At 35.5% G+C, this 24992-nt stretch overlaps 2 protein-coding genes across 4 annotated transcripts in view; both read right to left on the bottom strand.

Moving 5' to 3' along the window:
• adam11 (ADAM metallopeptidase domain 11) overlaps window positions 1-7248 on the bottom strand; it is a 40618-nt gene extending 33370 nt beyond the window's left edge. The window contains exons 1-2 of one of the 2 annotated variants that reach the window (XM_026222909.1): window positions 6830-7246; window positions 6359-6528 (exon numbers count right to left, since the gene is read on the bottom strand). In XM_026222909.1, coding sequence (XP_026078694.1) covers window positions 6359-6528; window positions 6830-6890 — 231 coding nt within the window. In that variant the 5' untranslated portion in view covers window positions 6891-7246. Of the gene's footprint in view, window positions 1-6358; window positions 6529-6829 lie in introns of both variants that reach the window. The other variant, XM_026222908.1, reaches the window with a different exon arrangement.
• Window positions 7249-7776: 528 nt separating this feature from the next.
• Window positions 7777-23554, bottom strand: dbf4b (DBF4B-CDC7 kinase regulatory subunit). 2 transcript variants are annotated; one of them, XM_026222911.1, is made up of 12 exons: window positions 23405-23554; window positions 16475-16590; window positions 16218-16346; window positions 15829-15879; window positions 13840-13906; window positions 13227-13276; window positions 13088-13124; window positions 12910-12955; window positions 11380-11517; window positions 11159-11291; window positions 10882-11015; window positions 7777-10740 (listed from the first exon to the last, which is right to left on the bottom strand). In XM_026222911.1, exons 1-12 carry the CDS (start codon window positions 23421-23423, stop codon window positions 9147-9149), a joined length of 2514 nt encoding a protein of 837 aa, XP_026078696.1. In that variant the 5' UTR covers window positions 23424-23554; the 3' UTR covers window positions 7777-9146. The 2 variants fall into 2 exon arrangements, with proteins under 2 accessions (XP_026078696.1, XP_026078697.1); XM_026222912.1 differs by lacking the exon at window positions 23405-23554 and adding an exon at window positions 22173-22566.
• Window positions 23555-24992: the final 1438 nt, after the last annotated feature.

The raw sequence follows: 24992 nt of genomic DNA on the forward strand, positions 1-24992 counted from the left end.
GGCCACATATGCAGTCCTCATGCCTCCCTGCAGCAGGACTATGTCATGTTAGGGCTGGGCGATATATCTAGATGATAATGAACGCAGTATTGCGAAGCTTGTCAGTGATCTACGGCTCTGTCTATTAAATGCCACTCCATTTGAAAGCAAGTGATGGCGATTTAGTGCTATTCGGATTTACTGACTTACACATGGTTATGTCGTTAGATATATCGCCCAGCCCTATGGCATGTACACACAGGTGAACAGGGACCTTGGGCATCTTTATTCTGGTGTTTTTCAAAATCAGTAGAACGGTCTCTCAACTACCCTAAGTTACTGTAACCCTGACTTTAATAACCTACTGTAAACTGTTGCCTTAAGGATTGTTCCACATGTGCATATGCAGTAATTATTTATGGTTAATTGAAAAAAGCATAAACGACAAACTTTGAAAATACTTTCTCTGTAAGATCTGAAGCCTGTTTAGATTTTACTAAATTACTTTAACATACATAATCCTGAAAAAGGGACTTTTTTTAAATGTAGTTTATATGACAGGGTTTCTAGGTCTGGAAAACAAAACTAGCCCGATTGCAAATCAAAATTAATCCCCAAACCAGCCCAATGACCCTATGCCAAATATCAAAACATGCCACTCCCATATCTACAATACATATTTTACTGCCACTGTTACGCGATGTACACAATTTCACTTTGGAAATGACTTGGTAGTAGTAATAATAAACCTATTTTTATAAAGGAGCTTACAAAAACGCTCTCTACCAGTGCCAACTCATCATCTAGCATGGTTTAATGCTGATCGAATCAATGAAACAATGTTATCATTGACAGAATAAAAAATAAGGGTAAATACTTCAATATCATTTCAGTTGAATACAATTTATGCAATGGGTCAAACCTTTAACTCACAACAGTGTACCATGAAATTTACTGACAAGCATTTATAGTAAACTAAAATATACTTTAATGCAATTTAAATTTAAACTTGCCATACATCAATTATATTTGTAATGTAATGTGTTCAACAGTAGTAAAAGTGTATTCTAAGTAAACTTAATTGGGCTTTTATTTCATGAATATTACATTATCTGCAAGTAAATAAATTTAAAAAAAAAACATACTTTTAAGATTTTAAGTACACTACAAGTGCATATTCAGTACAAATATTATTTTTTGCTGGGAATGTGTTAAACTAAAGAACATAGCTTGTATTTCTTGTGTATAGGTTCCTTTGGATAAAAGCATCTGCTAAATCAATAAATGTAAACGTAAAAATGTAAATGTTAACTCGTTGGAAATCAAGTGGAGTATGTAAAATGTTAAAATCACTCACTGCTAAGGATTTATTTCAGTTTGGATGCTGCTTTAGTGGGAGTTCAATGATTTACAGCGAGTTCCCAATTTCTAGTGGCAGAGATCATTCTACTGGTGGCAGATGCAGACCCCGATACAAGTGGATACCACATCAAAACAAGACCACCTACTAGAAACCAACAGTGACTTTAATATTTGTCTTTTTAATGCCTTTGCAGCTTCTCGGTTTTAAACCGACATCATCAAACCAGCCCCTCCAAGCACTTGGTGTAGACAACACACCTCACCCTCAAAATCAAAGTGACACCTAAATGTTTTTCTCACTGAGCTGACTTTTTTTTTGCCTTTATGAGAAAGGACATTTGGAGATTTTGACTGGAAAGTGGAGGGAGATTCAGACAGGAGTCGTCGGTTCCAGTGCCTGAAGGACGGTCACGTAGGGTTGTCCTGTGCTCTACACCAGTGTCAGGTGAGGCAGCTCAAGGTTATGAGCATATAAAATGGCCTTTGACAGACAGGTGGTATATATTGCATCCCTGGTTACAGGAGACGAACGGTCTGGGTGTGAAATGCGATCACCTTGCAATACTTGCAGTCGAAGGCACGGAAACAAATACCTGCCTCAATGCAAGAAGCGGGGAGTGCATCCACACTCATCTATTGGACTAAATAAATCATTCAAAAACTACAGTCTAGCACTGTACAGTAGGTTGGATCAAATACAGACAGGGATGGGTATGTGTGAAACAATACTTTATGTTAAAGCAAATAAATGCTCAGGACCCCATTGTGACCCAAATTTTGCAATAACAACCGGGTGACTGTACATTATCCTGAATATTATGGCTATAAATATTTGAAGTTAAAATATTTCATGAATATATATATATATAAATAATAATAATTTGCTTCTCTTTGTTCCCAGCAGTTCCCTTTGATCATTTTTAGTTTTTGCAATGGCTGGGCACCAAAATATTACAAAAGATTAATTTTTCAAGACCACAGTAAATGTCCTAAAAAGTCTTAATGGTTAATGTATTACAAACAGTTAGCTTTTCACTTCACAAGGTTATTGTGATATGTTAACCAGCTGTTTGAACTCTCAATCTGATGGCACCCATTCACTGCAGAGGATTCAAGTGATGGAATGCTAAATTTGTGTTTGAAGAAACACAATCTTGGATAGCCTGAGAATGAGTACTTTTTCATTTCTATGTGAATGCATGCATGAATTACATGCATGATTCTAATAGTAACCAATAATATCAGCAAAATCAGCAACATCTGCATCAAAAACAGCAATAATTCATGAAAGTAACCATAAGTGTTTAATGTATCCAAATAATCAATGTTGTTATATTTTCCTTGATTTTCTTATCACATTCTTTTTCCAGAAACTATGTTTTTGTAATATGTAAAACATGATATTTGAAAGTGCTTATTTAGCTATATTTATACTGAAGGTGTGAAATCCACGTCTAGCCACACTTCTAATTTTAATCTCAACATTTGACTGGTCACGATGACCTAACTTGATCTGACCTATAGGCACAACAACAAATGACATAAGGGATGAGTGACAAAATGGATAAATCTATTTGACCCTTTTGTTATTAGATATAATCAGCAGTTTGGGAGGATGTCAGTTTCCTGCATATATGTATTCCTCGTGCCCACTCTTCTTCTCTACTCTTTATTTATCCCCTATATCTTACTTATTTTATTTAATACATTTGTTTTTCCTTCTTCTAAAATTTATCTCTGACATATTCATTTACTTGACTGCCTGGATTTCACTGCATCATGACGGCCAGTCCAAAACCAGAATATTTCAGTTAACTAAACAATATGAGCAAAGCAATATGTGCACTCCTGATGCAAAGACTCTTTTAAAAGGTAAGTAGCAAAATTATGCTGTCATCAAAGATATATCATTTAGATCAAATCACAAGGAGCAATCAGGCCACTGTAACAAGTTCAGTCAAAAATCTCACTGGACACTTTATTAGGTATACCTCGCTAATACCCTCTTTTGCCTTCAGAACTGCCTCAATTTTTCATTGCATAGACTCAACAAGGTGTTGGAAACCTTCCTCGGATATTTTGGTCCATATTGATATGATAGCATCATGCAGTTGCTGCAGATTTGTCGGCTGCACATCCATGATGAGAATCTCCCATTCCAACACATCCCAAATCTGCTATTGGATTGGGATCTGATCACTTGAGGCCATTTGAGTAAAGTGAACTCTTTCAAGAAACCAGTCTGAGATGAGTTTGAGTTTTGTGACATGGTGCATTATCCTGCTGGAAGTACCCATCAGAAGATTGGTACATTAGACTTAAAGGGATGGACATGGTCAGCAACAATACTTAGGAAGGTTGCGGTGCTCAATTAGTAGTAAAGAGCCCAAAGTATGCCTAGAAAATATCCCCTACACCATTACACCACCACCACCAGCCTGTTCTTAGCTGACAGGAGCAGCACCCGGTGTGGTCTTCCGCTGATGTAGCCCATCAGTGTGTTGTGCATTCAGAGATGGTATTCTGCATACCTTGGTTGTAACGAGTGGTTATTTGAGTTACTGTTGCTTTTCTATCATCTCTTTCCAGTCTGCCCATTCTCCTCTGACCTCTGACATCAACAAGCCATTTTTGTCCACACAACTGCCACTCACTGGATATTTTCTCTTTTTTGGACCATTCTCTGTAAACCCTAGAGATGGTTGTGCATGAAAATCCCAGTAGGGGAGGCACCAACAACTATTCCACGATCAAAGTCACTTAAATCCCCTTGCTTCCCCATTCTGATGCTTGGTTTGAACTTCAGCAAGTCGTCTTCACCACAATATAGATGCCTAAATACTGAGTTGCTCCCAGGTGATTGGCTGATTAGCAATTTGTGTTACCAAGCAACTGAACAGGTGTACCTAATAAAGTGGTGTGTATATATATATATATATATATATATATATATATATATATATATAGGGAAAAGATTGTGAGTGACGAATGGGAAATGGAGACCAGGAAGAGCACTGTGCTATGTCCGAATATGCTATGTCCAGTTAATTTTATTCAGGTATTCCTCTATTTTTACTAAACAGTTTTAATACAATTAAATAAAATTTCTTTTTTTTTTTTTTTTTAGTATGGATGAAGTGTGATTGTATAGTGAATTGTTGTATGTTGTCCTGCTCTCCTGATTGCTCCATACAAATTTATCCTAAAGAAGACAATAAAGGATAAAACTAAACATTGTTATTCTTATTTCTGAGGCATCTGTTTTATGACTGTTGTAAACTCCTTTTACGTAAAGCACTTCGATTTACCACTGTATATAAATGTGCTATATTAATAAACTTGCCTTACCTAGAGCTGGAAAACCTGGAGCGATTACTGAACTCTTCAAACAATCATTTGTAAGTCAGTTTATTGAAGATTCAACTATGGCCCCAGTATTCAGTGTCATGTCATTTTTTGGTGGTTGCTCTTTTGGTACTGTATCATAAGGTAATGTACTTCCTGCCTTCTTCTGGAACTATTTTTGTTGATGGATATAAAAAAAAAATGCAGAGATACTTAAATATAAGGTATTTGATATATTAATAGAATATCTTTACAAATTCAATATTGCATGTTGTAATCATTTTATAAAATATATACTATTGAAACTTTAATTGTAATGATGTCATTATAAGTTAATTACTCAAAAATTGGTTTAATCCAAGTCTTCAATCACTTTATATAATGATTGCATTTAGGCTTTTATTCACATATATAACACTGATCTATATGCACAAGCATATAGCATATCAAATGGAAGCTCAAACATAAGAACCATTAAAGTTTGTCTTCATGTGTTAAACAATTATGGTTGTGCTTCCTTCAGAAGACCACTCAGTTCATATAATGTTAACAAGTTTTATGATTTTTACACTGACTTTTAATAGAGGGACATATTCTCTCAGATTTCAAGATTCAAGATGAAGTAAACCATGAAAGAATTGTCATTTTTGTGTGAACTAAACCTTTACAGATCTTTACAAACATTGAGACAGCCCTATTTACTTTTCCCCCAACGGTTAATATTCCACCCTCCTCTACAGCAAGAAGCCAATATTACATTAAAGTATATATTTACAAGTAGAACCTTTAATGTGCACTTTACCACTCTCAAAAGGGCTCAGTGCCAATTCTCTCTCAGCTCTAGTCAACAGTCTTCATGACATATTGGGTTTGGAAGAAAATTGCTAAGAATGTTATAAATCAAGGCTGAAAGCACATGTTCATGATATGGGGAGTCAAATGCAATGATTTAGGAATCAATTAAAAAAAAAAAAAAAAAAAAAAAAACAGAAACAGTACATTATTAATCTGATTATCAGAGGGAGATGTGTCTATGGCAATTACAGCAATGGGTTATACCATTTTATTTATTTAGTGAATAAATTAGATGCCATAGTATTTAGAAGATTGGGAGATGTTTTGTGCATGTGGAACCTTGGAATGGATGGTGCAGGCCCTGATGGAGAGCTGAGCAAAGAGCTGACAATATTACACTGTTATTGGCAGCCAGACACATCAAAATAAACCAAATATTTCATTTACACACAACAAAAGCCACAAAAGTTATGAAATTGAGTTTTTAAATCATGGTCTCTTTAAAAAATAATAAAACACGAAAGAGTATTCACAACCTACTGAACATTCTTATTTTTATATGTTACAAAGTGAGAAAGAATAGATCACATGCCAATGCCAGCAAGGCAAATGTACATGTATATGTTCATCAAATGCAGTAACACTCAATGGACTCGCCAGGTTGGAAGGGAGGGGATGGAAAATAACAGAACTTGGTGACATCAGCCAGAGAATAAAGTAATTTCAGAGAGGGAGCAAGTTATTATATTATGATGGAAGTTTAGGAAGAAAATATATGCTTGTTTTTCCAAATACATCTTTCATTATAAGACCAGAAACATGTGAATTAAGAAAGTAAAAGGGGCCAATTTCATGCCATCACTGGAGAGTCACTCACATGCGCTCCATCAGCATCATTCTTTACTAGAGTACCCAAGTGCCCGTGCGGCAGCTCCTCCTCGGCGTCAGTCCGCTGCAGCAGTCGCTGAGGCTGCGTGAGCTCTTCTGCATACGCGCTCTGTTCGCGTCCCCGTTCCGCTCCGTCCCGCTTGATGCTGCTGCCCCAGGCTTTCAATATAGGACACATGCATAAAAACTGTAAGACAATCGTCAAAGCCATGATTCTATGTTTTAGTAGCCTAATTCCTATGCGTTTACAGCCACTTCACTCTATCTAGCCTGCGGCATCACTGCGTATTCTGCTGCGACGCGTAAAAAAAATTCACAGCAATGCCCCTGACAGAAAACGGGCAATCCGTAAAATGAAGAAATCGTTGCACCTGTTACGCATATTATGCATAAATAGCTACACCGATGGAGCTTGTGCTAATATCACGAACCCGCTCCCAACGCGGCGCTCGTCGCTCACCTGTCACGGCGAGTCGCGCGGTGACCGCAGCCCACAGGAGGAGGCAGCGCGTCGCCAACATGATCACATACTCCTGCAGCTTCAACCGGAGCGAAAAGATGCGAAACGCGACATTTACCGCCTCATCCCGTTCCGCGGCGATGTTGAAGTCACGAGGAAGACGTTAAGGGCATCCGTGGAAAACAAGCAGACGCTGATAGCAGAGTTCAGAAAGTATCCGCTTGCGCGAGGCGCCGTGATGTCCGCTTATATCGCTCGTGTTTTGTCAGAAACTGCGGGTGGAATTCATGTTGGGATTGAAAAGCTCCTTCTGCGGGACTCCCACCCGCACCTCCTCCCACTCTCCTCTCCTCCCCTTCACTTCACACCGCACTCATGCAACATCAGATATTCCACTTCTGTGACCTGGAACAAAGATCACTTTAATATACACAATTAAATATTATTTTATACAAAATATAGGCCAATATATATCATCGATTACAATACATCATCGAGTATTGTATCATTTTGTAAGTGGTTTAAAAGTGAGATCGATGTCTCTCTCTCTCTCTCTCTCTCTCTGTGTGTGTCCTGGAGAGAGAACCCGACGTCATCCGAGAGCTAAAAGCATATCAAATATTCCTGTCCTCAGCGATTTCTCTCATGCCTGAGGACTAAATCGATCTGCACTAATCTTTAGTTACTCATAAAACCATGATGCTCATCTCAACTCTGAAGCATACATAGACTATATAGTGAACAGCACGTGGCACATTATTCAGGGACTAATATGGGAAATAGAAATAGCTTTTGTAAGCATCATTTTATTTATTTATTTTTAAATCAGAACTATGGCAGAATGGATTGATGGCATGCTACCTACTTATATATATTTTTAAATACATTTTAAAACTAGTTAGTAAAGGACTATGCAGTATGGGTGCATTTTAAAAGTACTGTATGTTTTGAGTAGTGCCCATTTAGAAAAAGAATGTCTTAACGTTTCATTGCTCGATCAAACAGCGAGTCAAAAATTATATGTTTAAAAATGATTGGTTGCTACTCAATCATTCATCACACTGGAAATGGAAGGTCAAAATAAGTGCATTTCCTTGTATGATACAGCATCCCACAGAATGACTGAATTACATCAAATAGATTTTTTAAAAATACCATATTATTATCATATCACATGCAAGAAAGAAAGATGAAACTAGTAAACAGACTAGCAAATAACTCAATTCAAAACAAGTCAATGCTTTACCTAAAGAAGTAAAATACAAGTGTACAGATATCAAAACAATAATTCATCATACTGCTAAATAACAATAATAAAACATTATTGTAGAACTCTACATTTATTAAGGATTTTGCCTTAAAACATGTATAACTGTCTTAAGGCCTTCATAAAGGTAATTTCTAGTTTTTATGGAAAATCCTTCAAGTGCAAGGTTTTAGTCATTCTACATCAGTGGTACAAGCTCTATATACTCCTTTCAGAACCTCTGTAATAGGAATGTTCTGTCACTAAAAGATGACTTGATATTGATATTAAATAATTAAACACTCCCCACTGGACCAGTCATGCCGCCGCAATAGATGCACATTTACAGGAAATCTGAAATGTCTTTTAAAAATGATTTTTGCCTTCAGAGTATATCCTATCCTGCATGTTCTCAAAAAACCACCACGGCATTGTTCTACCATTAACACTGCCTCTAAACTGGAGCGAGGCCAGACACAGCACTTAAACTAATTCGATAATGCCCCTCCAGCAAAGCCTCATTAAATTCTCAATACCAGCACATGTTCCCGGATATTTCCGCTGAAAAGTCATGGTCAACACTCAGGGCAAGAGAGAGCCATAAGAGAGGTCATGGAGGTCACTCGAAGAGAAAAGCATGAAATACTTGCTAGCTGTTAATTAAAACTAGTTGTTTTTGGTGAGATATTGCATACTGAGAGACAAACATTGTTCAATATTCTTAAGAAAAATTTATAAATCAATATTTATGTAAGACAAGATGGTTTCATTATCCAGAAAAAAAAATTGTTTGAGAAGTCTTCATGAATAGAACATATTTGAAAAATAGGAAATTATTTATACATTAGCTGCAAAATTTAGGCACACCACTACAATAAATCTTTTTTATTAAAAACAAACAATTAATTCGTTATTCATTAGTCTTATTTCACAAGTAATGGTAGTAGTCATCTTAATTTAATTGCAGAACTGAAAAATAAAGACTACCGAGAATGGAAAATGCTTTAAACATTGAATTCATCAACAGTCACAATTGTTGGATTGGTGCAACTTCAATCCCAATGATGTGAATCAAGATGGTTGCAGTATGGAACACAACCGTGATGTATAGCTCCCATCCTGCATACCAGTGTGTGGCTTTTGTAATAACAGACCCACGTCGTCATGTGCCCCTTTATTCTGAAGAGGAACTCCAGCCGCAAAGCATGACAACAGGCCAGAATCCCAATCTGACTCAGAAGAGCCCGTGGACCAGGTGAGGTTAGGGAGGAGAGCAGATTCAGTGCAAACAGAGGCTCCAGAGTGTGACAGGAATGAGCTGTTTGAGGCTTTATTTACTGATGTATGGACAGTATCTTCTGGTGTATGGCAAAAAAATGGTAACAGTTCTGGGGGATCATGAAACGGATGGCGCTGGAGTTGATGGTCTTCGTGGAAAAATGGAACCAACCGAGGAGGGTCCAAATCAGATGAGTAAGTGGTTATTTGGGATTCCACTGAATCTTTGATTGGAGACAATTCATGCGACTGCTTAACATGGACACAGGGTTGATTTGCAGCACTGTCCTGTTGGTCAACTTGATGTGGCAAAATATGGGTACTGGGAGAAAAATATTTTAGGGAAGGCTGTGTTGGGATCTGATTCACAAGAGATGACTCATTCAGTGATGATTCATGGGTTGCTAGTATGCTACCTCCAGTTTGATTATTCATCTCTGTTGTAAAACCCACCTTGGAGACCGGTAAACATGTCATGGTGGAAAGTACAGATGAGTACGGTCTTATCCAGGAATCACTGCAACCCCCCTGAATTGCGTTTGGCTTTTCTTTAATCTTTCTTCTCTTGGCAAGTTTTGGACTTGGAGTGAAGGTCCTGCAGCGCTTTTTTAAGCAAACTATAGAAAATGGGTAATCTGACAAGTGTGGAAATGGTAAAATATGTGGAAATGAAAAGTAAGACATGCCTAACTCTGGAGGCCAAAAAATATCTTGGGCTGACGGATACTGGCCACAACTTTCAGAATTATCATCTTCACCTCGCTGGAGTAGCATCTTAGGGCTTTTTGAGCACATTTTTAAACAATGATCCCAATCAGGTTTTTGATTTCTAGAGTTGACTGTGTTAGGAATACCACGTATAAGATCCCTTCGCATATGCAACACATGTAGATTATGACCACCTTCACCTCGTTCCTGAGATTCAGGAACATTTCTACCACCAGAGATTATGCGTGGGATTTCTCCGGAAGAGCTTAGAGTGAGCATTTTGAATGGAGCTTCTGAAAGTATGACAGAAGAGAGGCTTTTGGGTTTCTTCTCTATTGACTGGGATTTTGGAGGAATGTGATGTGGTACTATATCCATGCAAAGAACACCAGATTGAAAGTCCTGAACATCTGTGGTGCAGCTGATGTAGAGGTCTAATTTCACATTGCCATGATCAGGAGTGTTATTTTGCATTGTAGGATGCGAGGTTGCATTTGGTTGACCAGGTGGACTCTGGATAGGTTTAGGAAAGAGGTTTACTCTGTTGTCAGTAATTGCCAGTAGACGATCACATTCTTGATGCAGTGGAGTCTGAAGAGATTTTTCATTCTCGCTGACAGTATTCTGCACAGTCGCAGTTAAATTACACAATTGTAATTGAGAGAAGCCTGTCAATGACCTGAGGGGAATGAATAAACACAGTGAATACTGAGAAAAAGTCTTACACTCAATGTTGTACTGTCAACGAGACACAGTAAAAGTCAACATATCATGTGAACTGCTTCAAAGCAAAGAAAGCATTTGTATAATTGCCACTTACTTGATTGGCGTTGGATCCACCTCTAGATTTGCATTACAAACAAAGCTAGCCACCATGGCAGCTATTTGTTGGTCTACTACAGCATAGTTACTGTCATTTTGAATGAAAGAACGATGCATTTCAGACAGCAAGTGCTAAAAATCAAAGAGGATTTGATGTCAAAAATTAAATCAAAAGTTTGCATATTAAACAGTGCCTTGTAGTAAATATGAAAAGATCTTACAGAATTTTTTGTCCGTTACTAAATTTTTCCAAACAAAAAACCAAATTGACTCACTTCATACTGGTCTTTGTAGACCACGTGGCAGCACTCACAATAGCCTGAACTTTTCTTAGTTGGGCCTTTGCGTGTGGCGCTTGCAGTAAGTGGCACTAGCAACTTACGGCAGCTGATACTAGCTTCTTTCTTCCTGATAAAAAACAAACAAAAAAATAATTGCAGGCTAAAGTGACAATATAGATTTTAATTTCCAACTTCTCAAAACACAAAGAACATACCTAAAACTGTCCTCGCTGGAATCTACATCCTTGCTTCTACCAGACTGCCGAGGAATGAGGGGCTCAAAAGGGCTAAATCTTCCTGAAAAACTCATCACTGGGAAACTCAGAGTCTGTGCATAGAATGGTCTGAACTTCCTGTTTAAAACCAAAACCATAAGGATTAACAAAATAAAAATCATCTTTGAACAACATTTAAATTGGGAAATGGTTAAGTAGATGATAAATGGATACCAACATTTCTTAATATTTCAGATTAAAATGTCAAAATTTGAATGAGGGAAAACGTGCTGTGATCTGCTGTAACTAGCCAAAAAATGAAAACTATGCGAAAATGTATTTGTGTTTTATTGCTAAGGATGCTGAAATGACATTTCATCTGGCTGTTTACATGTCATTGTAGTATTTGTGGTATGTAAAAAAAATAAATGTACTGCATAATGTATAACATTGACTTAATCACCCATATCCACCAGGATCTAGTATTTGTAGGATCAATTTCTGACAGCAGTGCCAAACAGACTCTAAACAAAATAGTTCTTTTCTGTGTGCTCTGTGCACACAGATCCTCAGCAGTGGAGGGAAAGGATACCTTTCTGATACCTTTTCCGCCTCAAGGGTGCTGCATGCATTTTGATAATTAACTTTTCTAAAACATCTACAGTGACCTGAGCTGAAAGATTCACCATGTTAATGGAACTGGAGACCAAAACAGTTTTACAATGGAAATAGTCAAGTATAACATACTGTTTATTAAAACAGAGAGTTATTGGGAATTTAATAATAAAGAAAAATAGGCCTGTCGCAATAATCAATACATAGACTTATCACGCAATATATGTACATGACCTAAATCATTTTTAGTGACGCAATATATCGGCCATTATATTCACTTAAAATTTAATCTCACCATGTTTTGTACTTTCCACTTGTGCCTGTGTCTTTTGCAGCTTCTCGTACATAACGTGTAGTCATGAGGTGCTAGTTCAAATTTCAAAAATGCTTCTACAAAAATGAAAACTAAACAAAAAAAAAGTTTCATCTGCAGATATGATCTTGTTTAGGGATCTGTGCCTTTGTGCATATGGACATCTGACTGCTGAGTAGTGATTGTGTTTTTCAGCAATAGTGTGCACCCTTAAATTACAGAGAAAAGAATGTCTAGAAAAAATCTGCAGAGAGAAAAATCTCTGTAGAAGTTCTTTGTGCATTTTTCTTTTTTTGGACTTGTTACTTTGCACTTTTTGTTAGAAAATGTTTATTTACAGAGCACACTGCACAAAAATACTGTACACACAATGCAATATACAAGACTTGACTTCCCATTTTCAGAGCCACGAATGAACCAGAACTGATATCAGCTACAACGGACAACTTCTTGACTCATTATTTGATCACACAGTCAGAGGCTGAGACATACCATTGTTTCACTTAAAATAAAACACAGTGTAAAATACAGTATAAAGTACCTAAACTAACATCTAAACAGAAAGCAGAGTTAAGAGAATGAGACTGAGCTCTAAAACTCACCGAATGGAGTCCTCCACTTTCAGATAAGGACTTCTCAAAACTCCAGCTGCATGAAGACACAGATGTATTAATGCTCCAGAGCACGTGCCACATCTACACTCACGTTTCTCAGGTACAGAGGTGTAAAAAAATATTAAAGCTAGACTTATATTTAGTATAAAACAATTGTAGTACAGACCTTTCACATGAGGAGCTGTTAGTTTGCTTCTTTTTTTCTGTTCGGAAACAAAGGGTGAAATTAGTGTGAATAAGAAAATCATTTTCGTAAGCAACTCATAATAACAGTGTTAATTAAAATTTAAAATTAATAAAATTACCTTAGCTATCTTCATTTTCTCATTTAGATGATTGACGAACTTTAGAAATTCTGTCATTTAGGTTAAGAAAAAAACAGCACTCACAGTACAGTACAAATTTTAACTGTGATTCTAACTTATTTAATAACGGGTTCACAAAAGAGTCCATGAGCAGAATCCCACATTCATTGAAATGTAAAATCAAACTGTACATATGGTGCTCTCTAGTGTTGACTTCTTGTAACTGAGAGGAACAGGTATGCTGTAGTTTTATTGATAGGTTTATTTTACATTTTCTTACATGATCCTTAACATAATGCTTTCGTAACCAAGTGTTTTTTCTGAGCTTCACTTATTAAACAACTAAAAACTAAAAAAAACTGGCAAGGTCATATAATACTGAAATTGTCTTTACTTTGTGACTACATGTCATTCCCAACCCCATTTTGACTTTTTGAATTCACACGAATGTATGAATTCATAAAAATATTTAAAAATCCTTACGTTTAAGTATGATGAATGTGAAAGAGGAATGGGGCTGTCAAACTTCAAAATGCCACTCCAAGATCAGCCCATGTGACTCGTATATATAATATTGTTGAGCGGCCTCTACAGCAGGTAAATGAAAGGATACCATCTACATTGTAGACCTTGACTCCCCACAACCGAGCATTCGCCAGCACACTGCTCTGATACTTCTCCTACAAACAACCAAAGACACTCAACCAATAATAATAAATAAAAATGCAAAATCAAAGAACTGAGAGGTCCTAACATTAATCCGGAAATTATTATGACTGAGCAAAAAGTATGTTATCATCTGAAGGGGTCAGATTGGATTTATCCAATATTAAGCATGCTCGATTCAAAAACATGAATTGCTTCGTAAAAAAAAAAAGAAAGAAAAAAACATACCTTTTTTAAAAGGGAGCAAAAACATGTTTTTTTGCTATACTATACATTATTGTCATGTTTGGAACATCAGATAAATGTATTGGCTACCAGATATTTGGTACAACATACAGTTGGGTTCAAAGGGCAGAAAGCACAAGTGAAAATTTTTTGATTATGCATTTTCAAAATTCAGCGCTACCAAATCTTCTCCTGGCACATCTGTCGTGGTATAGAAGCAGTTTAGTCTCAAATATAATTCACGCAAAAAACACGATTCACACATGAGTAGACAATTTCACATGCATGAAACCTAATTCACGTACACACAAAAAAAAATTTACGTGCGTGAAAAAAAATATTCACAAAAAGCAATTCACAAGCGCAAAATAAAATTATATATTTATAAAATACATTTCACAAATGCAAAAAACAATTTGTAGATAAACATTCAAAGGTTTTTGTGCACAGTTGTATAAAATGTACGAGTGTCTGAATGTACGAATCGTCATTTACTATGAATCCACTCGGATTTGTGTGTGTGTGTGTTTTTGTGATTTTCCTGGCAGAGCTCTCTTCCCACGTGGGTCCGTCATACTCTTTAGCCAATCAGATGCGAGCTTACCATTCAACCAATCATATCATAAACCACTGAGTGCATTCAAGGAGCACGATTCTGCGCACCTTTTGCGCAATATGGATTAATTAGAACGGAAATTAAGCCTTTACATCAGTAATCCAGCATGGCGAATGAAGAACGGGAAGCACGGGTAAGAGTTTAGTTTATTTCATAAAAGTCTGAGTTTACACATTTTATCGTTTACACATTCAATCAAAATACAGTTGTAACAGGACAGTTACAGTAATTATAAATTAAACTGCAATCAGGATAGTAAAAAGAAAGACCTGTAAAGACAAAAGTAACATTTTGAGAGTTGTGAAATTATAATTCTAAATAATCTTGTTTTATAAATTGATGTCTGTTAGGTCAGTGTGTACGAATGAAGCAATATAGTTCGATCAAGATAAACAACATCAGATATTAAGAAACGTTGTTTAATTTGTAACTATATATGATATAGTGGTTCTCAACCTTTTTTTCCACTGGGCCGAAGTATGGTCTAAATCCAAGTGCAAGCGGATTGCACAGGTTCGAGTAGTAATGGGCTTCTTCACACTGCCTCCACATGTGCAATTGAGCTTACACACAAAAACGAGTGTATTCGTAAATGACTATTCGTACATTCAGACACTTGTACATTTTAAACATTCAAAGGTTTTTGTGCACAGTTGTATATCTACAAATTGTTTTTTGCATTTGTGAAATGTATTTTAAAAATATATAATTTTATTTTGCGCATGTGAATTGCTTTTTGTGTATATATTTTTTTTTTCTCGCACGTGAATTTTTTTTGTGTGTACGTGAATTAGGTTTCATGCATGTGAAATTGTCTATGCATGTGTGAATCGTGTTTTTTGCGTGAATTATATTTGAGACTAAACTGCTTCCATATCGTGGCGCTAGTGCCAATGCCTTCAAATGTTAGCCTGGAGCCCTGTAGTGCAGTTTTTTTTTTTTTTTTTTGTCAAATCCTTTAACTTTTAAAAAAATGTCAATGTAAATTAAGATTATGAAGGATTCATTTTGAGACTATAAGCAGGAGCACATGCACACAAACACATTGCATTGAAGTTAAATAAATAAGAAAGGGAATTTTCTGTGTGGACTTACATTTCTGTGGATTGCTTTTTCCAGTAATGCTTTTCCACGACTGCCACAAAGCTTGAGGGTAAAAAGACATTTAAAAGACATTATTAGCTACTAAACCTCCCTGCTTGAACCTTTTAGAAATATTTCAATTCTCCTCTATAGCATTTTCTTAATATACCAATTTAAAGCAGCTTTGAAGAAAAAAAAAGCCTTCATACCCTCTGTGAATAAGACAAACGTGACTGCGGCAAGAAAAAAAAAAAACTGTCGAAATATTTGGGTTTAAAAAAAATAACCTTGGGGGGAACCAGAACTGAAGAGCATGAAAAGCTCCTAAAATAATCTAATGATAGCACATCAAACTATATGCTAGACCTAGACAAGAACAAAATGAAGAATTGCATACATACCAGAGGTTTGGGGGCTCCACTTTGTTTCCCCCCTGCAGTACATGAACCATCCACCTGCAAATCACTATGAGGTTCTTTAATTCCCGTCACAATCACATCGACATCCTTGGTGAGAAAACTGTCCACTTTCTATAGGAAACAGTGAACAGACAGGATGAGATGCACCATTTAACATCACATTGCATAAAGGGAAAAAATTACTACAACTCCTGTTTTGTCCTTCATTTACAGACGAATGACAAAATAAAATCTCTCACCCCTCCCAGACGGCTGATGATGTCAGCGAGTGTGATGGACTGATGTCTCTTCACAACATGCAGGTAGAAGGATTGACCCCTCAAACTGCCCGAAATTTCTCCAGCCATTATTTGATCTGAAACAGGATTAGCAATGTTTTTATGCATTTCAGTTCATCTATGAGGGTCTTCAAAAATAACTGAATTTCTTTATTAATTATTATTAAATATAATTGTTATTATGGGCTCAAGTGCTACAAACCATATTGGTTTGTACCCCAAAACTGCATCCGGCAGCCCAAAAGACCTAGAGATTTGAAACTTGGCAGGATGGTTGTTTGGTCCTTAATAGTAAATTGGGAAGCAATAAAGCTAAATGCATTTTGAGCAATATCTCCTGAACAGTATGTATGAAAATGTGTCTTATGTGAACTGAATTCTTGTATATAGTCACGATGAACTATAAATACAGCAGCTTCACATTTTGCATGCATATAACAAATTCTCGTATACTCTGCAGTCTTTTGTGTTTCAGTGGTTGCATTTACACCGTCAACCAATTCAAATGTTTCCATTGGTACCAGGTCAGATCTTGCCATTTGGTTGAAGCCACTTTTGTATGCTTTTCTAAATAAGATGATTAACCGATGTTTGTCATATGACAATATGACAATATACATCTACACAAAAAAAAGTGTCTTATAAAATGTTACATCGATGCTATTCTACAAAGTGTTTTCTACAATGGTTTAGTTCTGATGGCTTTGATGTAAATTGCTCACCAAACTGAAGATTTTCTCTTTTTTTTTGGTACTGTCAGTATAATAAGAATCTCTGGAAAAACATACTGAGTGTTTTTTTTTTTTTTTTGTGTGTGTGGGATAATTCCTGATATTTCTTTGAAATAAGAAAATGTTACTAGGGTATACACATTAGAGTGAACAGTCAATGTATTCAATCTTATTTGCAATGTATTCAACCTTATTTTTTACCTGGCTAAATATTTTATACATAAATGTATATTTTGTAAGCCTTTCTTTAGGAGCAGTTTTCTCTTGGCATATATATCGAAATCCTCTAATTATTATTATTATTATTATTTTTTTTTTTACAAATCCTCATTTTGTACTTCTAATTTATGACCGGTGTTTTGATTTGTTTTGTTCTGTTCTGCTTCCACGTTCGTCAATTCTCATTTTGGAATGGCTTTTTTGGCTGAGTAAATCATGGGTTAATTTTCATTTTTAGGTGAACTATCCCTTTAAATTTCAAGTCTAAATCGTTCCAATTTGTTTGTGCAAATCAGGACACTTTAAGGGGTCATTAAAAAAAAAGCATAAAAGAAATGGACGGATACATATCAAAGAGGTAAGACTTTTTATTAATATTTTGCAATCCAAAACTCACATGAGCTTGTGGTATGCCATTTTTAACACATTAGGTTAAGTTATGAATGAGATTTAAGTCCATGTAGCCCTACATTTATTTATTTTTTTAATTTATTTTTTTTAATTTATTAATTTATTTTTAAATATACACTACTGGTCAAATGTTTGGGATCAGAATGATTTTAATGTTTTTTTTTTTTTTTTTAAAGGAGTTTCATATGCTGCATTTATTTGATCAAAAATACAATTTTATATTGTGAAATATTATTATGATGTAAAGTAACGTTTATCTATTTTAAAACACATTAAAGTCTAATTTATTCCTGTGATGCAAAGCCTTCAGTGTCACATAATCCTTAAGAAATCATTCTAATATGCTGATTTATTATTATTACTGGAAACTGTTGTGCTACTGTGATACTTTTTTTCAGGATTCTTTCTTGAATAAACATTTTAAAATATTCATAACCCAAGAATGGGTTAAATTGTTAAGAAGTGATAGCAAATATTTATATTGTTAAAATAAACAAATAAATAAATAAAAATAAAAATATATATTTCCATTTCTTTACTTTTATTGAGTTTCCGCCAAAATTTCTATTGTATCTGGATGGTATTGAAAGTAACGATTTTAATTTTACACAAAGTGTGTTATACACAGAATTATTAGTTCATGTTTTCTCCAAACCGTGACAAACGCCAGTCTTCCTTTTTTGCACAATGTGATATATCCGCTCAACAAATCACAGCGCATCATTCCACCCACTCTAGACAGTAATGGCGGTGCTTTGAATACACTTGCCATCCTAGTTTTCCTCATCTACTTTGTACTTTGTGATCAACAAACAAGGGTTGCATGATAAATCGCATGTGATTATCATACGCATCACGTCAATAAAGCCAGTTCTGTGATTAATAGTACCAGTAAATCTCCATGTGCTTTCAGATGGAAATTATTCAGATGCATTTAATACACAGAGCGTAGATCACTTACAAGCTACACTATATTGCGTTCATTAGATGATTCGCATTCGATTATGAACGCGATATTGAGTAGCTTGTCAGTGTTTTTATTTATGCCATATATGTTTTTGTTAATACAGCACATAGCACTTAACTAAATGAATGTAACATGGCAAAGATGAATGCAAATGATTAAATGTCATTTTGGACTTTCTGTGGTCTATTGTGATATTGTTGTTCATGTCCTTGTTCATGATGACTGATAAATGTATTTTTAGTCCAGTTCCTGTGTACAAGATTGGTATTAACCAAGTTCAGAGGCTGTCATTCAATATGAAAAATAACTTTCATATTGATTCCATGAATTTATTGCATAAAAAAAACTATCATGGATTTATTGCATTTTGGAGGGGAAATGATAAAAAACAAAAGTCTAATAAATCTTTGAAAATCAAATCTGGATTTGAATTCTTATTGTTATTATAACCTAAAGATGCTATGTGAAAGTTTGAAATGGAAAACAGTGTTTTCATCTTGCCACTTTCTTTACTCAAATTAATCAAAATGCATTTATAGTGTTTTGGAACCAAACTCTTCAATTATTTTATATTGTATAACATTCTGCAAGATTATAATTTTTTTTTGACATGCAGCAGAAACGCCACGCAGCCAGTGTGTCACCGGCCTTAGAATCAGCTCCAGGGCGGGATTTGCGCTGAACGCGGAGACTTCCGCCACTTAATATGTTAAGTTAGTATGTTAAGTAATACGTTACGTTTGTAAACACGAAAATGTATATGTTCCGCACACAAAATATTGCATTCGGTACACACGTGCACCGTACCGAAAACCCTGAACTGAAACGGTCCGGTACGTATACACGTACCATTACACCCCTAATAATATATATATATATATATATATATATATATATATATATATATATATATAGAGAGAGAGTGAGAGAGAGAGAGAGAGAGAGAGAGAGAGAGAGAGAGAGAGAGAGAGAGAGAGAGAGAGAGAGAGTCTGGGAACATGACGTCAGCAACGCAACGCATTCTGGGACTTTGGGACACGGACGCTGCTGTATGCATTGTATTGGATTGATAATAGACTGTTTTGTTTGCTCTCTACAGCTAAAAAATAAGTTACAATGGTAAAAGCTTGTTGTGTAATTAACTGCCATACTCGTACTCATGAACGGCATGGAAAAATAATTTGAATGGAGTGTGATTTTTCAGCTTTCCCGCTGGAAAACCGCACCTTGAATTCAGGTCTCCGAGTTAACAAAGCGGCGTCACATGGCTTGGTTAGCAGCAGTAAGAAGGAAAAGAAGGATTGTCCCTTTGGTCTGAAATATACACACGTATGTATATATGTGCATTTATATATATATATATATATATATATATATATATATATATATATATATATATATATATATATATATATATATATATAAATATACAGAAATGTACGTTATATAAACAACTTTTTTTTCGATGTGATTAATCGATTTGACAGACTTACATTAAATGTTACCTATGCATGAACCACATCTCCTGCATTATCAGTGTTATGCATATTGCATACCACCTGTTACAGTAATAAACGGCAAAATGTATCAATTCTGTATCTCTTTATTTGTGCATCATAACACACGGAGGTTAATTTGTACAGTTTACAATAACGCATATTAAAAAGTAAAGGGGCAGTGTAACACATAAAAGGTAATTAGGTAAACAAGTATCAAGACCACAGGTAGGGCAGTGAAAATTGAAAAAAAAGGAAGATTATTTAATTTATACGTTCAGTGCACTTCAAGTATCCTTCAAGTATAGTACAGTAACCTTCAAGTATCAAGAACATAGATAATGTAGTAAGTGAAAAAGGTACACAGCAAAAGCCAATTGTTAAAATTGATTAATTCAAGACCTTTGTGCAGACAACAGTTTTCCGCTCGTTGATGCAGAAAATTTGAAGGTTTTGCAACCCATCCATTTGTAAATTGCAGGTGAGACTCGAGAGATTTATCATTTTTAAACTGATCAGAGATGTACGCTCTGACACTACAAATAAAGTAAGAAAACACATTGGGGAAGGTTACGAGCGGCAGCTCTTTAAGATCATCCGACCACTGTGTTCGTGCAGATTGAGTTCGTTGATTGTCTTGATTTTTTTCTAAATACCGCATTTTTGCTTCCTTGTTGAGTTTTTCTTTATATGTAATCTTACACTTGATCTGTATGTCATGTCACTTTAACTTTCACTTTTACTGATGAGCGTGTCCCCAAAAATGGCCGTGACTACCCAGAATGCAATGCGCAGTGACATAGTTTCCCAAGCTCTATGTATGCAGAGGTAAATTAGTTTGTTGACCAATAAAGATATCTTTTAAAAGTGTGGACATGCAATAGAACATCAGATTCAGTGGTGTTCACATTTAACACTGGTGACAACTAGTAGTACTGCATTTTGCCAATGAAGAGTGAAATTAAAATTATTTAAATTTCCTTGAGTATTTACTGTAGCGGAGTATGGATTTCACATTTCATGATTTAGTAGTAAATCAATAAAATATTTAGAAAAATAGGTGTGTGCCATTAGTCAGAATATGTTTGTCTTTAAAATCAGGGCCCACATTCACAAAACATTTTATTACCATTAACAGAGTTCACCTAATTAGCAGTAAAAGTTTTTAGCTAAGAGTGTTCTCTCAAAACCAATTCACAAAGCTGATAATACAAACTTTTACTAAGGGTTGACCAAATTGCTATGGATGATGTCAGCATTTTAACTTACTATGCATACAGTGATTGGCTGATGGGGCAGGCTCTTTCAGTGATATTTTAAATATTGGCTAAGAGTCACTAATTAAATAAGTATATGTTGAGCTAATTGTTAGCCTCTTACATGTATGCTTCTTGTAAACACTAAGTGAATATGCATATTAAGAGCCTTTTCATTAACATAATAGAATAATCATGACTGATAGTAAGACATGCACACGTAAAAGAAAACCAAACCGGGTGTAAGAAGAGCTGTTACTTCTTGCCTGATTGGTAAATGAAATCAAGGATATAGGCTAATCAAAGGAAAATTGTCCCTAACAAGTTCTACAACAGTCATAATAACTCTGCAATTAAGGCGATATACCGTTTTAAATGCTCATTATTGTCAAATGTTTCTAAAATGTTTACATTTCAAAAGAAGATAGTTTGTGGCTTGATCTTCATGACTTAGGAGTCCTCTCCACTACTCCTAACGGTTCACAGATTTAGAAACAAGTTTAGTGATAAAAGGATGTTATGAGCTATGAGCTATTTTTAGCCTTAACTTAAATCTGTGCACATCACAGAGGATCTCACCTGGACCACAAACACCATGTCACTCTCCTAGAAGGCACAACAGTGGCTACACTTTCTCCACCGGCTGAAAAGAACAAGTCTCCCTCCACCCATCTTCACCACATTCTACAGAGAAACCATAGAGAGCGTGCTGCTCAGCTGCATCACTGTCTGGTACGGGAACTGTAGTGCAGCAGACCGCAAGACCCTCCAGCGGACTGTGAACACAGCTGCAAAGATCATTGGTGCCCCTATCCCCTCCATCCTGGACATTTTCCTCACACGATGATCCGATAGCATCGTGAATGACCCCACCCATCCTTCCCACAGTCTCTTCCAGCTCCTACCATCAGGAAGACCGAGCCAGACTGCTCAGCAGCTTTTTCCCCCAGGCTGTGCAAGCCCTCTGAAACCCCACACAAACCCCCTGCCTACTAAAACATGGACCATCTCCCCTCATCCACCCCCCAAACACCCCCACCCCAACCTTACCACAGCACAGAAAAAAAACTGTCTGAAAGTAAAAAAAATAATATTAATTGTGCAATTCTCCTCTATGCACACTAGACACTTTTCAAACACACTGCTGTGTGTACATAATCCCATATAAGATACAGTAATATGTGTTTACATGCTAATGCACTACAAATCATCTTTCATTGTTCCCCAGCCAGTTGTTTGACTTACGATGTTTCTTTTTGCACATGTACAGTATTATGTGAAGCATTCGTATAGTCTATATATTGTTTTTTTTCAGTCTATGTATAGGTAAACATTTATATATGGTATATTCATATTCAGAATCTGTCAGTAGATTAGTTGTGTATAGGTACAGTGTTTATGTGTAGCATATCTAATGGACCAACGAATGTGATTGCAAAATGACAAAAAGGCTGTATATCAACACTTTGGTGTATTGATATGAAACTTAATCTCCTTGTAGCTGTTTTTTAGGGTCAATAATTAACAAACACATGTTAAAATTCCTGAGATTTTATAATACACTACAGCACAAGAAACCAGATAATTTGAGAACCTAGCAAGTAATTGTAAACATCTTCTTTATTATTGCTATTGATTTCTCACATTTCCATGTGTTAACACAGTTGGACCCTAATTCCTCAATATATTACCAGTTATATATCATATATTACCAATATAAACAAAACTATAAAAGAAGGGGGTAGAATCGATGGACTAAAAAGCCACAAAAAGCTGTATCATCAGAGTACTTATTAATATATTTATCTTACCTTGATGTTCTTTGTTCATAAGGATTAAAAATGTCGTTCGTTTTGATATATTAAAACATCATCAAATATAGTTTTCAAGAGATATAAATATTACGCGCAGTTTCTGTGGATCTTTTCAAACAGCCCTCCTGATGTTCTTCTTCTCTTGCAAGTTGTCTGCTGCAGCGTACACTGTTACACATTACCGCCACCTACAGGCGCATATGTCCTACAGTATATATTGGCTCTAAATATTATGTTCATTGTAATATCGTACGTACGTAATTGTAAATGGTCTGTATATTTTGTCATTATTAACACTGTGTAGACTATTGTTCTGTTTAAATAGCACGACCACAAACATGATATTGATTTTTATACAACAGTCCAAGAAACAAAATGTAACAGATCACTCTAAATTGTAGTCACATGCATTTTCTTTAAAGCTGCTTTGAAACAATGTGTATTGTTTGAATTGTATTGACATTTGAATTGAATTGAAAAGGTAAATTTTAAGTGAATTTAACACAATACTTTGAATTTTTTTTTTTTTCCAAACCATAACATCTCAGAGAGTCAGAGGAATGCCCCTGATTGAGATCAAGAACTTTATGTAAAACAGATCAGATTGTGAGCTGCTTTCTATACATTACACAGAGGAAAGACATTTTAATCACATATATCCATATTAGTACAAAAAATACAAGGACACTTTTTGGTGGGGGGCATGTGCCACAGTACAGACAAAACAACACCCATAATCAGGAATGTGCAGAGGCAGGGCAGGGGCTCAAATGTAAATTAGGGGCATTTTTAATTTATAGGTCAAAAGTTTGGATACATTACTATTTTATCTTTTTGCAAGAAGTCACTTATGGTCACTAATCTAATATTTATTTGATCTAACTTTTTTACTTTTCAAAATACATTCCCATGCCATGCTGATTTATTAGCAAGCTGTGATTTATTTATTATTATTTATTTTTTTCAGGATTTTTTGATTAATAAAAAGTTTTAAAAAGAACAGTATTTATTTAAAATCTAACTTTTGTATTTGTAAATATAAGGATTTGTTAAATTGATAAACAGTGATAGTATAGATTTATTTATTTATTTTATTTTTTGGAAAATATCTCTATATTGAATAAATGCCTTTTTTATATCAACGAACCCCCAAAAATGTATTATTGCAAAAATAAATAAAATAAATAAAAATAATAAAAATAAATACAAATGTAAAAAGCAGCATAACTGTTTCCAACATAATTAATCTGCATATTAGAATGATTTCTGAAAGATCATGCATTGAAGGTGGCTTGAGAACCTAGGTTTCCAAAGACGGCGCGTGTGTAAGGCTGGCCATGGAGACTTTGGGCAAAAATGCCCCTGCACAATCAAATTAAATATATTACATCTGTTGCTAACAAAGTGAAAATGAACAGACAGTGTCGATTGTGGCATCAAATTAAGATCTGCTCATGTTTCGCCACATTTCATTTTAGGCGTTTTTAAAGTGCTGCGCATTTAACCAATCACACGCAATTCTGTTGAGTTTAGGAATGACCGATCAGATGCGTTCAGATGAGTCATCGCTGAAACTCATTAGTTT

This window comes from Carassius auratus, chromosome 37 (assembly GCF_003368295.1).
Source record: "Carassius auratus strain Wakin chromosome 37, ASM336829v1, whole genome shotgun sequence".
Taxonomy (NCBI): domain Eukaryota; kingdom Metazoa; phylum Chordata; class Actinopteri; order Cypriniformes; family Cyprinidae; genus Carassius; species Carassius auratus.